Below are 14,472 nucleotides of genomic sequence, written 5' to 3' on the forward strand. Positions count from 1 at the left end.
TACCATGTAAGCAACGTGGCAGCAGATAGACAAAAAACTCCATGTGGTTTGGGGGTGAAACACTGTGTTATGCTCTGCTCCTTTGAAGACACAGCAGCAGGGCACTGCAGTTTAGCTAAGCTAAACTGACGGCTAATAAACCAAACCAGCCCCACACAGAGCTGAAGGAATAAAGCAGGTGCTTATTATTTGTAGTACAGCAATGCCTGAAGGCCCTAAAAGCAGGTTAAAGCTGCGCTAAATGTTACATTAAAATGGTAGGAAAGGGTCTCCCATCAAAACAACAGGAGCAGATGAATGTTGGTTTCAGGTGAGACTGACTCATTTCCTGCTACGAGGCCACTGAGGCTCATACGAAACAGAAAGGAATACATACAGGTGTCCCTGCCATGCTGACCTGGGGTAAAAAATGGACAAAAAGAGGGGAGAAAAAGCAGGTCCAGAGGAAAGCCACTAAGATGGAGCAGGCTGGAGCACCTCTCCTATGAAGAAAGGTTGAGGGAACTGGGCTTGTTTAGACTGGAAATGAGAAGGCTCTGGGGAGACCTCATTGCGGCCTTCCAGTACTTGAAGGAAGCGTATAAATGGGGGTGGGGAACAGATGTTCACAAGGGTGGATAGTGATAGGATAAGGAGGAATGGTTTTAAACTGAGATGAGAAGTTTAGGTTAGAGATTAGGAGGAAGTTTTTCACACAGAGGGTGGTGACGCACTGGAACAGGTTGCCCCAGGAGGCTGTGGATGCCCCATCCCTGCAGGCATTCAAGGCCAGGATGGATGTGGCTCTGGGCAGCCTGGTCTGGTGGTTGGCGACCCTGCACATAGCAGGGGGGTTGAAACCAGATGAGCACTGTAGTCCTTTACAATACAGGTCATTCTATGAGAAATCTGAACTGCATTTTTTGAGAAAGCTGATAACAAATGACATTTGCAAATCACCATTCTCATAACCCCAAGAGCAATATTCTTAAAGCAAAATTGTGTACAGAAGGATTTCAGAGACGCATCTACATCCACGGGAACCCAAATGGAGAATTTTAACAGTAGTCTGGGACATGGGAGAGCCCACAGCTGGAACTCAGGTTCTGGGACCCTGAGAAGATTTGCCTTTAGGCAGTGCCCTCACTCCCTCTTTTCTTGAATTTACCAAAGAGCAGCTAGACCCCACCGTCCTGCCTGCCTACATTTCACTGCAGAAATGCAAGGCATAAATCCAGTCTTACTCTGTGCATCGGTTGTGCTGTGAACAGTCACCATCGGAACCCGGGGACCTTGAAAAGAAGAAGGAAACAAGGCGGTTAAATAGCTACCGATGCACGCACATACCCACGTGAACCTGGTTTTGAATTCCATGGAGCTGCAGCCTCCCGAGGATTGCTTTCCATGCAAGAGTAATCTAAAAAGCAAATTATCCAGGTATTAGAAAGAATCTATGAATAAATGACAGCGCTGTAGACTTGAGGACACACGAGGTTTCAAAGCTTTTTCCCAATAGACAACTAAATGCATCTTTTCCTAATTTGTAAACATTATAATTAGCACAAACACAATTAAATCACTTGCTTTTTAAATTATTCTAATGACACACAAACATCACGGCACAAAGCATTTATGCTTTATATGCCATGGATAACTGTTGCTGTTTTGTAAACTTTTTTTTTTTTTTTTTTTTTTTTAAGAATTAAACACCAGATTTACTTCTACACTGGAAAAAAAATCAAAAAAGGCCCTTTTACACTTCAAACTTAAGAGTTTTCAAAATGAAGCTCGTCTGAGATTGATAAAATTGATACTCTTTGGGATTCAGACCTCTTTAAGATGCCTTGAGTCATTCAGCCTACAAACCATGATCGCTATTCATGTGCACCAGCCATCTGGGTACTTCTTGCCAACAGAAACCTCTCACAGTCCGAGAATGCAACCCCAGTCCTCTGTAAGTGGCAACAAAAGTGAGTTAACGTGAGCCACCCACACTAGTTTGCTAAGTGGTATAAGTTGCTGACAGCAAGAAAGGCTTCAGGGTGGTGTAAGGCCAATAGCTTTCCTAGTGCTGCCCAGTAACTATATCCCATTGAGTGGAATATGGCTTCAGAAAGTGTTTAATGTAGACTTTACCTATACAGAAAAGAGACAGATCAAATTTTATTTACTGTTAAGCTGACTGATGCAGCAGGTCTGACACTGGTTTCCTAGCCACTGAGAAACGTCTTCTCTAACAGTCAGATTCGTTTATATCTGCACCATCTTCTCATATGAAGCCAAGTCAGTATAAATCACAGAGAAAAATAGTACTTTACTACTGAGGTTTAGCTGAATTTACCTTTCTGCTACTGATACACATTGACATGCTGACCGTATTTATATATAAATATAAATCCCTGCTTTTTTATTGCATTCTCAGAAGCCAGCCTGTTGGAAATGCAACCAACCTAATAAACAATTCATCATGGGCATGATAAAATCATCAATGAAAATAAAAGAATTCCTCCCAAGTTATTTCAATCAGAGGTAGAGCAGTCCTTTATTTAACAGAAAAATGCCTAAAAACAAGAAAGGGATACAGAGAGAAATGCAACACGTATCATCATTTTATTTTCTAATATATTTTTCCTTTCTTTTCCCTGTGCTAGCAGTGGGAAAACAATCAGAAACTAATAAAGAAAAAAGCCAATATGCAGTTTACCAAACCCATGTATTACATATTGCGTTTGGTCATCTCTCACTACCTCATCTCCCCAAACAGATATTTTAAATTGAAGTCTCATACAAAGACACTCAGTTTGAGTCAATATCAAAGAAAACATCTTGAATTATGCATCAATATTCTTGAAAAAGTAGAATTCTGAGTTTCTCAATTTATCCTTTTCAACAAATGAGGAAAAGTGATAAAGACAGAAATGTACAGAATGCAGGATAGTGTGAAAGATCAGTCTCAGTATGAAATATTGCCAATGATGACATTCCAGTTAATCAATACATTTTGCTTGTGAATGGTTTGAAAGTCTTTAAGAAATCACCCCCCCCCCCTCCCTTTTGCTTTTGTCTTTAGGGACTGGTGTAAACTACCCATTTTAATGCCAATTTTTCAAGTACAACATCCCAGTTACATGCCGTAGTATGTACACCAAGAGTCTTACAGCACGTGTACACTGAGTGCATAACACCCAACAGCAAAAGAACAAAACTCCTAACATTAGAAAGTGTATACTCCTTAGCTGCCTTCCATACCTCATTTTTAAAAGCTATAATGGTGTGACAGGCCTATTACAGATGCCATCTGCTAAATGCCAGCCACTGTCATTTGCAGCTGTGCGAGTGAAACCTAATTTGCTCACAGAGAGCTGACAGCAGTGGCACAAGGCCACCCTTGCCCCACCACTCCTCACTGCTCAGCCCTTCCAGATCTGGATGGGACCCTGAGCCTGGTACATCCTCCTGCCTAATAATGTTGTGACTTGCGGAATCAAACTCTATAATCCAGAGATGGGTTATAAAGCAGGTATGTTTATTCCAGCGTTGCGCAGCGCCGGGTGCAAGGGGGATAGCTCCACCAAACTTGCACACCGTAAAGAGAAAAATGTGTTACAGATATAGGTTAAGCTAATACATAATCAATAGTCTCCTCCTCAGTTTGATTACATATTCATTACATTCCCTATGGCCCCGTTCCCCGCAACCCCATTCCCTCATTCCCCCTGACCCCATTCCCCGCGACCCTTGCCGTTGTTTTTGGGTGAAATTCTTCTTCTGTTTTCTTCTTGGTGTTATCTGCTGGTACCATTCTCCCACGTAAGCATCGTCTTGCCCGGGGGTATCTAATCCTTCTTCTTGTCAGAGGTCTCTGGACAGTTTCTTCTTATCTTTATTGCCCTCTTCTCTGGTTTTCTTTTGACTAAGTGTCTGTAATTCCCCTTTTCCCTGCACTTTTAAATGTACAGTTACCCTTTGTCTTGGTTTCTGTGAAGTTCCCCTTTCCCTTTCTATAGCAAAATGTTACATGTCTCTTCCAAACCTTGTATTCCCTTCCAGTACCTTGGTACAGACACAAAAGAAATCTTATAACAACACAAGTAAAACACACCAAGAGTAGCAAGGTGATGCAGGCTAAGAAAAGCTGTTTTAGTCATCCTAAATTTGGCAACTAGTAAGTTTATCCCATGATCCAAAGAAAACTATTCCCCAATCGGTGTTATCCCTGCCTACTCCATGTTGCAATGCATCTTTGGATAAACAGGATATCTCCTTTTGGATTGTCCATCAAGCATCTGCAGCAGCATCCTCAATTGTTTCTAAGGTTACAGAAATTTTCATACAGTGGTACCCCCCTTTTCTTGGGAGTTCTGTGAACTCAATTTGCCGTTGTTGCCCTGGAAGGCCCTCTCCCATGAAGCCCACTTGTGCCCTGTTCCTGGTACTGGGACTGTACTTTGTAGTGTTGGTTTGCTCAATATATTCTCTTATCTTCCCTTATAACCAATTTCCATAAAATACTAAAGGGCATAATAATGTGTCCATTTGGGCATGCACACATCTGTCAGCTTGCTCTCTTCCTTTCTAAATCATTAATTGGACTCCTGTTCTCTTTAGAATATTTTACAGGTTTTGACTTGGCTTCAGAGATTTTAAGTTTACCGTCTGGAATTGAAGCCCTCTTCAACTGCCTGTTCTGCCACCTGATCTATCATCTTATTTTCTGTTTCCTGTACAGTGTTACATTTCTGATGTCTTTTACAACATATAATAACCATTGGTAGATTTAAATCAGGCTGTTTTTCTTGTGTGTGAGCAATCCTTGCTCTTTTCAGATGGTACTATGAGCGTGTGGCACATATTTAGCATCTGTCCATATGATTAAAGCTCTTGTCAAGGCAGTTATTTCAGCCTTCTGAGGGGAAGTCCTCACAGCTGGTGGTTGTGCTTCGATTACCTGGTCAGTAGCAGTTACTGCATGTCCTGCCTTACAGTCTCCTTGTCTCATAAAACTGCAGTTGCTGATAAACCAGGTGTCTTCTGCATCTTCTAAGGGTTCGTCCTTCAGGTTCGACTGACCGGCTGGAATGTGCAGCTTCAGTTGATTCAAAGCAGTCATGTAATACTGGTTCTCCGGGAGTTCCGCTAAGGAAAGATACTGGGTTGACAATATTAGTCACAATTATTTCTACATCACCTTGCTCTACCAGGATGGCCTGGTATTTCAGGAATCTTTGGGGTGAGAGCCAATGAACTAATGTCCCCCTTTTGCCTCCAATACAGTAAACACTGTATGAGATATTAAAACTGGTGTCCTTTGGCCCAGTGTGGATTTATAGGCTTCTTGAATATTGAGCACTAGTGCAGCCACTGCCCTCAGGCACCATCCCTTACTCACTTCAAGCTGTTTGAGGTTTACCATCAGTCCGTAGCTGTGTATCCATGGTCAGCATCCTCCTGTCATTCCTGGGAACGTATGGAGTTCCTTGACAGTTTGCAGCTCAGGGGCTTAGCAGATGGCTTCTTTCTTGGCAGTCCTTAAGGTCCAAAGTCCAGCTGTAATTTCTGAGTTATTTGTGCTTTCTGTAAACCAAGAAACTCAGCAAACTCTCAGTCTATTGTACACAGTCCTTTTGTTGCTGTGGCATCCACATGCTCCAGTAAAGTTCCACCCTAGGATGGAGGATCCCAGGTCTCAGGCTCATGAGTTGACCAGTTCTCAAAGATCATTAAGCTATTCTCACAACCCTGGGTAACACTGTCCAGGTTAACTGAGTCTCTTCTCCCTCTATTAGGGTTTTCCTATTCAAAGGCAAATAACCTTAGGCTTCCTTTAGCCAAACCAGGCAGAAGAGACATCCCTCAAATCCAGAAGGTAAACTCCACCTATTCATTCCTTAACTTGGTTGATAAAGTGCATGGATTTTCCATCACTGAGTGTATCCATTCAACAATTCCATTACTTGTCCTCATGTCTTCTACCAAACTAAAGCACTTGCTATCCGAAAATTTAGCAAATTGGCAAAATTGGAGTTTTGTACTTGGATTCCCATTCAATTAGTAATTCAAACTCAAAAAATTATCTATTATTTCTTTTGTCCTTCTACAGTCACATATCCTCAAAGGGCACCACTTTACCCTGAGTGGGTGAGCTCTTGCTTTTAACTTGTATTTAGGGCTTAATTTTTGGCCCTGATGCCCACACCCCTAAGTGTGTCTTATTTGAGATTGCTGTGGCTCCTGAGGGTATAACATTGTTTTTCCCAGTTTGTGTTAATAGTCAGACTTACAATTCTTAATCAGCCAATATTGTTTGACCCTTAGCTCCAGTTTTATTAAATTTCTTGCCAGGGTAACCTGACAGGTACAAGAATTCCTGTATTCCTACTTGTTTCCTTAGCTTATATTTAATTAATTCCAAAGGTAAGCCTTTTCTTGTTGGGCAGTAGCACCTACTAATGTTACAAAACCAACTATGGGTAGTAAGAAGCTCCCATATCCATCAGAAAATGAACTACTTTATCCTGCTTCCTTAGCTGCAGTTTCATCGGTGTATCTGCTAGGGTTAACTTCCCAAGTTCTCATTGTTCAGTTCTGCAATCAGAGACAATTCCTTCTCACTCAGCTTGGTCGGATTTCTCTACCAGTGTCCCATTGCAGTTTGCACACTGCTTTCATTCCCGCGGGGCAGAGCCCTCCCTGGGCTCTTCAAGCCTCCCTCCCCCCCTTTCCTCGTGGGGGATCTCTGGGTCCTATGGCCCTACTCTAGCACCACAACAGTAACAGCTGTTATTATTTTCAGTTTCCTGAACATCTCTGATTCTCAATCAGGTGTTTGTTTTGTTTTCTGTTGTTGTTGTTGTTTGTTTGTTTTCTTCTTATTGTACTCCTCTCTTCAGACCTGACATCCCTGTTTTTATCTTTGCCTTCCTCAATCTGTGTCCTTTCCAAACTTTTTCGCTTTCCAAACTCTAATCACTACATTTCACCTCCTCTCCAGAGCCTTCCAGTGCTGCCCAGATTTCAGATTTCCCACATCTCTGCACATGAAGGCTATTCTCACTTCCAATGCCCTGTCCTCTCCACCTCCCCCTTTGCAGTTTACAGCAGCAGTCTCTGACCCTGGCTCCCTCTCCCACTCTGAGAGTTCTGATTGCAGGGGAATGGTGCGGGGGGGTTGTTCTCATGCCAGCACAGATAAACTCACTTTCTCTTTAACCCTTTTTCCTCTGTACACTATTCCACTATTTGTACCCTCAGTTACACTTCCACATACCCTCAACTATACTTCCGTATGCCATTAACAACTACACTTTCTTATACCAGCAAAACAGTTTGTCCCATTCCCTTCAAAACCCACAAATCAAGCAACACAGTTCTTCAGTTTCCATAAACACCCTTACTACCTTATAACTTTCCCTTAGCAATCCATATCGTTCAGTTATAAACCTCTCGCCACAGAGCCAGCACTGACTGACCCACCTCCCTTACACCTCTTCGCAGGCAGAACACAGTATCACATAAATGGCTTGATACTCATTCCACACAGACATCCCTCTATATGTTCATTGTCCCTGTCCTCTAGCTTATACATCAACCACCACTGATTACAATATTTAATCAGGATTTTTTTTTTTTTTTTCGGCTCAGGGTTCCTCCTGGTTCCCCAGCGATATCTCGCCAATGTGCCAGTATACACCCCAGGGGTGAGCACGCAGGGACCTCTTTGCTCTGTGATTTTCCCATCGTAACTTAATATAAACCACTGTATTCTTTTATAAGTAAAACCACTTCTGACACAACAGCATTGTTATGACTTATGACCACATACTTTACAACAATCGGTAATTAATAATACAAAATAAACACGTATTAAAACATAGATAAACAAGTATTGGAGACAACTTTCGCTTCGTCCGTCCCTGGCCGTTTCCCTCGCGGGAGGACGGAACCGCGGGTCGGGACTCCGCACTCGCCCCGCAGCTGTGCTGCGTCTCACTCACACCACACTCACACGACAATTCAAACAGAATTACAATATATCATTTGTTAAGCTTAACCAAAGATGTTAAGAACACCGGTGCTAGTTGTTGACTTAGGTCACCTATATAAACAGCGCTGTACGATACCAATTATCCCAGGATTACCCAAATCACCCTGTACCAGAGAGCAGACAAGCTCTGCCCAATTAGCAATCACCTGAATGTGAGCAATAGCTCTTTTACCATGCGTACGACTTACTGGCCCCTTTGTAGGCACTCCCTAGGGAGTCCTCCTAACCCAGCCGGCAACCTAACCTAACCTGTGAGCTCACGTCCCTAGGGGGGGAGCACGCCGACTCCACTGTGCCCTGCGTAGGACGTCTCCTCACGACTTACGGGTCCCCCATTTCACATACCTGGTCCGCCGATAGATGGTTCTTGTCTGCTCCTGCAGTGATCAGATGAGGGAGGGGAGTCCTTCCGAGAAATCTCGGGGCGCGCCAAAGGCGTCCCCCTTCTCAGCTGGTCCTGCAGCCGAACAGAGAGGGTCCCATCTGGGGTGCCAAATTGACTTGCGGAATCAAACTCTATAATCCAGAGATGGGTTATAAAGCAGGTATGTTTATTCCAGCGTTGCGCAGCGCCGGGTGCAAGGGGGATAGCTCCACCAAACTTGCACACCGTAAAGAGAAAAATGTGTTACAGATATAGGTTAAGCTAATACATAATCAATAGTCTCCTCCTCAGTTTGATTACATATTCATTACATTCCCTATGGCCCCGTTCCCCGCAACCCCATTCCCTCATTCCCCCTGACCCCATTCCCCGCGACCCTTGCCGTTGTTTTTGGGTGAAATTCTTCTTCTGTTTTCTTCTTGGTGTTATCTGCTGGTACCATTCTCCCACGTAAGCATCGTCTTGCCCGGGGGTATCTAATCCTTCTTCTTGTCAGAGGTCTCTGGACAGTTTCTTCTTATCTTTATTGCCCTCTTCTCTGGTTTTCTTTTGACTAAGTGTCTGTAATTCCCCTTTTCCCTGCACTTTTAAATGTACAGTTACCCTTTGTCTTGGTTTCTGTGAAGTTCCCCTTTCCCTTTCTATAGCAAAATGTTACCTTACCACCATTTTGAGGCTTTGCTCACTCTTCAGTTGCACAAGGCTCTAGTTACAGGAATTTACAATATTTTCAACTAAAAATTTTGCTGCCTTGACTTTAAAAATCTTATTGTCATTATCTATGCTAGAAAAAAATGTTACTATCATTATCTATGCTTGAAGTAAATTAAGCCATATCACTGTAATGACAAGAGCAAATATATTATCAAGGAGGTACTACTGCTTTCTGAAAGTGCACAGAAAGTCTGTGCCTCAGTAATTTGACAAGAAAAAGCATTGCCTGTGGCTCATCATCTATTTTTAAGTAGTTCTCACTATTATTTTCAAGAGAGTTCTGCTTGAACACTATCAGAAAGAAGCAGCTCTGTAGATATTTAGGTAACCAGGTACAGATTTGCAGAAACTGAAAACCTTACAACTTGGAACAAAATATTCACCTGACGTTTGTTCTGCAATACTTTTAAGAGAATATTCCAAAGTATTTCTGATATTTTCATGGTCTAAATAGCTAGCAGTAATTATAAAAAGAATATTATGTAAAATTGCAATATATATATATATATATATATAAATTATTTAAGTGTTTAGAAAGTGGGGGAAAAAAAAGATGAATTGTCTTATTCTCCTCATTCATATTCTCAAAGGCTTCAATGTGGAAGATAATTTCAGACCAGAAGCTAAATTCACAGTGTGTAAACAATGAAAATTCAAATGCTCTCTGCCAGCACCACCAGTGTATCTCTTAAGCACTGATGAATGATTTAAAAGAGCAGCTGCAAGCAATGGGAGCTGAGAGGGTCTGGCTCTGCACGAGTGAGATAATTGGCAACAGCCATCTCTGTGTACAGATTCCAGATCTCTTTATTTGCTAATCCATGAATTATTTATGTGTGCTGCATAAAGTTCATATGTTGGGGTGATAATATCATCCTAATAAATAAAGACATGGGGAATTCATTGAGCCACTGCTTATAATTAAAATATTTTCCCATCTACAGTATTTTCCAGCTTATGCTACAGACAGATGTTCGTGCTGTTTGCTTTGGCAACCTTATTGACACAAACATCAAACAGATTTGTGCTGCTATTCTCCCTCCTCAAGGCATTTCATCTTTTAATCTAATCTTTACTTCCTCAAATGTAACTCGTCTTGTAAAACAATCAATACAGTCTTATTGTCAGGAAACATGCAGAACGGCACAAACTGCATGGAAGGTACCGCTTGTGTCTGCTCTGTCACTTCTGGTGATAGATTTCATGTGTGCTTTGTGTACAGCAGAAATAAGGCTGGTTCTGCTGAGATAGTTTCAGTTAGCTGTGTCTAGAGGGCAAGTGAGCAAGAGGTTAATTATACTGCACAAAATAGTTCTGATGAGTTTCTGAAAAGATTGCTTGAGAGTGAAATGTGGTCAGGACCAGGGTCAGATCCATGGGATTTTGAGATGCCTACAGACAGGATATGGAATAGACACCAACCCATCCAACCTGCTCCATTACATTGTCCCTCTTGTGACCGCTGGGACACAGAAGGATACAGGACTGAGAAAGCTCTCCATTGCTTCTTTGGGCAATAGCATGTTATAAAAATACTGATAAATGCCCTCTAAATATAGCTATATTTTCCTTGATGCAATCGCTGCTGGTACTTTAGTCTTCCAAGAGAGAAGCTACCCTTTAACTCAGGCTCTGTTGACTGTCACTCCAGTTAACACCTCTGTGGTTTTGTGCCCAAAAGCTGTTTTCTACTAATCACAAGTATTCCCTCTGCAGTCATAACAGTCATGTCTCCCTAATATTCTCATTCCATTGGATAAACTAGATTATTTTAGCTCCCTTTCATAGTACAAATTCTCTTTTCCTCTTATCCTTTCGTGTAAGAGTATTTCACTTTCAGTTCATCCTTCCAAAACACAAATGACCAGGACTCTGCTCCCTGCTGTAGAGGATGTCTTAACCAGTCCTTATACAGCAAAACTGCCAGGTACTTTGTCCTTTGGCTTGATCCATCCCAAAAGTTCATCTGTGGGAGAAATAACATACGCAGAAGAATACTATCTGTATTACCCATCCACCTTGGACAGCCTCTGGCTATCTCAGGCTGCCCTGGAAGGCTGTGCACTCTATATCCTTGGAGGCTTCCAAGATCAAACTGGGTAATGCCCTGAACATACAGTTCTGGCTTCTGTTCTAACACTGCTTTGAGCAGGAGATTGGGCCAAAATCTCCTCAGGTGCCTTCTAATCTGAATTTACCTGTGATCTTGAGGTTCTGTGATTAACAAGTATACAAATGGCAGTGCAGTGGAGAGACTGTGAACCATGTCCTCACCACATCTCTCAGAGCCGCATCCCTGGCAGAGCAGTAGAAGGGCAGGAAGAGCCCCACTGTCCCTGCCAGTCCTCCCAGCTGCTCTAACAGAGACAGTGATATATCCAAGGGAAAAGGGTATCTCCTCACAACTGCATCTTGAGCAAAAATATATTCTTAGCACTGCTTTCAATCCACAAACCTCACTTTGTATTTTATTTGCATATTTTTAATATTGTACAGTGTGATTCAAATAACCTTAATTTATCCTTTTTATGTATTTTTTTTTTCTTGCATACATAATGGCATCCTAGGTAGTTAAGTAATAGTTAATCTTTCATCTTAACACTTTACAAGAACAGAAACAACATTGCTTCTCATTGTCCTGTTATTAAGTTGTTTTCTTTCCATGAGTTCTCAAGTTTTAATATATCCTCGATTGTACTGAATGCATTAATAAAGCCCTAAGAATGATGCAAACAGGAGACAAAAGCAGCAATAAACCCTACAGCTGGTCCAGCTGGCCAGTGGGGAGAAAGAAGCAGTTTTCCTTAGAGGAAGCTTTAAATCTTGCAGGATGGTAACATCTGTACAATCCACTACAGAGTAATGAGTTCAACCAGGGTTGCTCATATAGCTGGAAATGATGCACGTACACCCTGGTTTCAGCATGCAGGAGGCCACTGCCTGATTTGTGAAGCTCCACTATTCTCAGCATATAGAGGAAGCCTCTTGTCATGGACATCCATCTCCTATGAGTGGAATTCAAATAAAACTGGTATTGTATGGAGTGACCAAATGACAGGAACCCTGACTGTAAGCAGGTGTTTGATCACCTGCTTCTGGGCAACATCAGACAGCTCACACTTAACAGCAAGAGTCAACATCTAAACAGGATCAAAGTGAAAAAGCAAGGAAGAAGTCATGCTTTTCAGAACGAAATGATTTTAAAGGGCAAAGGAGTTTCACTCCCATTTTTTTTCCCCCATGCAATAGATATTACAGATGTTGCCTGTTCATTTTTTGTTCATACATATTTCTTTTCACTTGCTCCCTGTCACTGAGTACACAGCTTCAAAGATGTTTAGCAATGCAATATTATATCATATTCCCAGCCTATAGCAGCGAGGTTGGAGCTATATGATCTTAAAGGTGCTTTCCAACACAAACCATTCTATGATTCTATGATTCAACTCATAAGGAAGATGTAAGATGATCCAGAAAAGATACCATTTAAATTTACCTCAAACTAATATCAAGGTTGTTAAGAGCCAACAGAAAAGAAGTTCTTTAAATTCTAAACTGTTAACAGTATCCTCTCTTTTCCCAGACTAAAACCTCTTGCTCCTGGATGTGTAGAAGGGAATTTTCATGCCAGCCTGATGCATTAATACCGTTCAATGCAAGAGAGGGAGAGAATCCCCCGCTGTGTCTCACCCCTGGGACTCCTGACCCCTGCCCCACACACAAAGGCACTGAGACACCAGAGCCAACCTTAGCAGCTAAGTGAGAAAGGGAGTCAAGTGAATGCAAATGAGAATTATATAGTAATTATAATATAAATAGGGCCCATAGATTAAGTCTGTGCATGCTTTCAAACAGCAGAAACTAATTTAGGCTTCATAACCCTCAGGAAAAGTTCCAAGAGGTCACATTTTGCCTTGAAGCACTAATTACAACCTCCTGCTACTGGGTATACAAAAAGTCAAGCATCACTGTAATCATCGCTGCATGGGAAACCACTCTGGTCACAGCAGATAACAGTCACCCAGTGACATACTATGTGAGCCGCAGCTGGGATTGCCTCACAGGCATGGCCAATGTGCTCACTGAATGATTACTGGGTGGGAAACCCATACTTGGGTCATACCCAGAAAAGCATAACTATATTCCACATCTCCTAACAGCACATCTAACATGGGCTTTCCACCCCTAACCAAGCAATCCAGAGCTAGCCAACCACATCTCAACTGATCCATGGATAGAGCATGGAGAGGCCTCTTTCAGGAGTAGCATTGATTTTCACTTCCAGACTTGGAGGACATAAAGTGTTATGGTCCTCTATGATTTACTGATAAAAATTACTACAAGGCACTTATAAAGGGTCATTGAATTTCACAGCAAGACAAGTTGGGGCACAGAGAGGCACGATAAGTCAGGGATGCAGGTGGGAGCCATCTCCCTCAGAGCCTGGGAGTTATTGCTCCTAAAATTGGCTGTTAGAAGATGGCTGTGCTGAAGTGTGCTGGCAGCTGGTTCACGCTCCATTAGGAAAATCTGAGTATCAACCTTTCGTATTTGTTTAAACCGAATGTGCTTCTCTATCCATAGGCTCTTGACTCAGTTAATAAAAGTCCTGTCTCAGCATTAGTAGTTATTTCAGCATCTAATTAAGTCTCTTTAGACTGCCTCAATGACATTGGTTATTACAATTCTTGCCAAAGGTCACTTGAAATGCCAAGTGCCGGCCTCCTTAGCAGGATCAACGGCACTTAGAAAGCTTTTACTTGAATTCCAGCAAACAGTGCTTCACAGATGCTTTATCATTACCACGATGAGCAGTTTTATGACATTGTTGGTTGACAGTCAACCCACATACTTCACAAATTTTGCCAAGCAGCAGGCTAAGCTTAAGGGGGCAATGAATGGAGGCATTTCCACTCTGCACATTTATTGTTGGTTATTTGGGGATGTCAAACAGGAGCTTTGTCTCCTTCTCTCTAAAGAAGAAATCACTGAATACTACACTTGCCTCCAAAGGCACTGAGTGATGAGGTGGCCAAGAAGGCTGCTCTTGTTGGAGACCCATCCTGCAATGTGTGAAGGAGTTTCTCTGCGCTATATGGTGTCCTCAGCTTTTGCTGTGGGATTTAAGAGCAGTCAGCACCTGGGAGAGTTGGGCCCCTGATAATTAAGGCCTGTGATGTAATTACAGACCAGTTACTGAATCGCTGCTGAGATGAACATGCACAGTGCTGTCAACTAGATGTGAAACTGTGCAACCAAACCTTGTTAACTCTTCACTCAAGTATTATTTAATAAACATTATTGATGAGAGCATGATAGGTCAGATTCTATGTGACACGCAAGATCACAC

At 42.2% G+C, this 14,472-nt stretch overlaps 1 protein-coding gene across 5 annotated transcripts in view; it reads right to left on the reverse strand.

Annotated features, from left to right (window-relative positions):
• The window catches only part of DPP6 (dipeptidyl peptidase like 6), a 442,842-nt gene that overhangs the window by 14,723 nt on the left and 413,647 nt on the right, over positions 1-14,472 (reverse strand). For all 5 annotated transcript variants that reach the window (XM_015852842.3, XM_015852845.3, XM_015852841.3 and 2 more), the window contains exon 17: positions 1,224-1,271. In XM_015852842.3, coding sequence (XP_015708328.1) covers positions 1,224-1,271 — 48 coding nt within the window. The remainder of the gene's footprint in view (positions 1-1,223; positions 1,272-14,472) is intronic.

The sequence above is a fragment of the Coturnix japonica genome, chromosome 2 (assembly GCF_054131305.1).
Source record: "Coturnix japonica strain WE chromosome 2, WE-NBRP24, whole genome shotgun sequence".
Classification (NCBI taxonomy): Eukaryota; Metazoa; Chordata; class Aves; order Galliformes; family Phasianidae; genus Coturnix; species Coturnix japonica.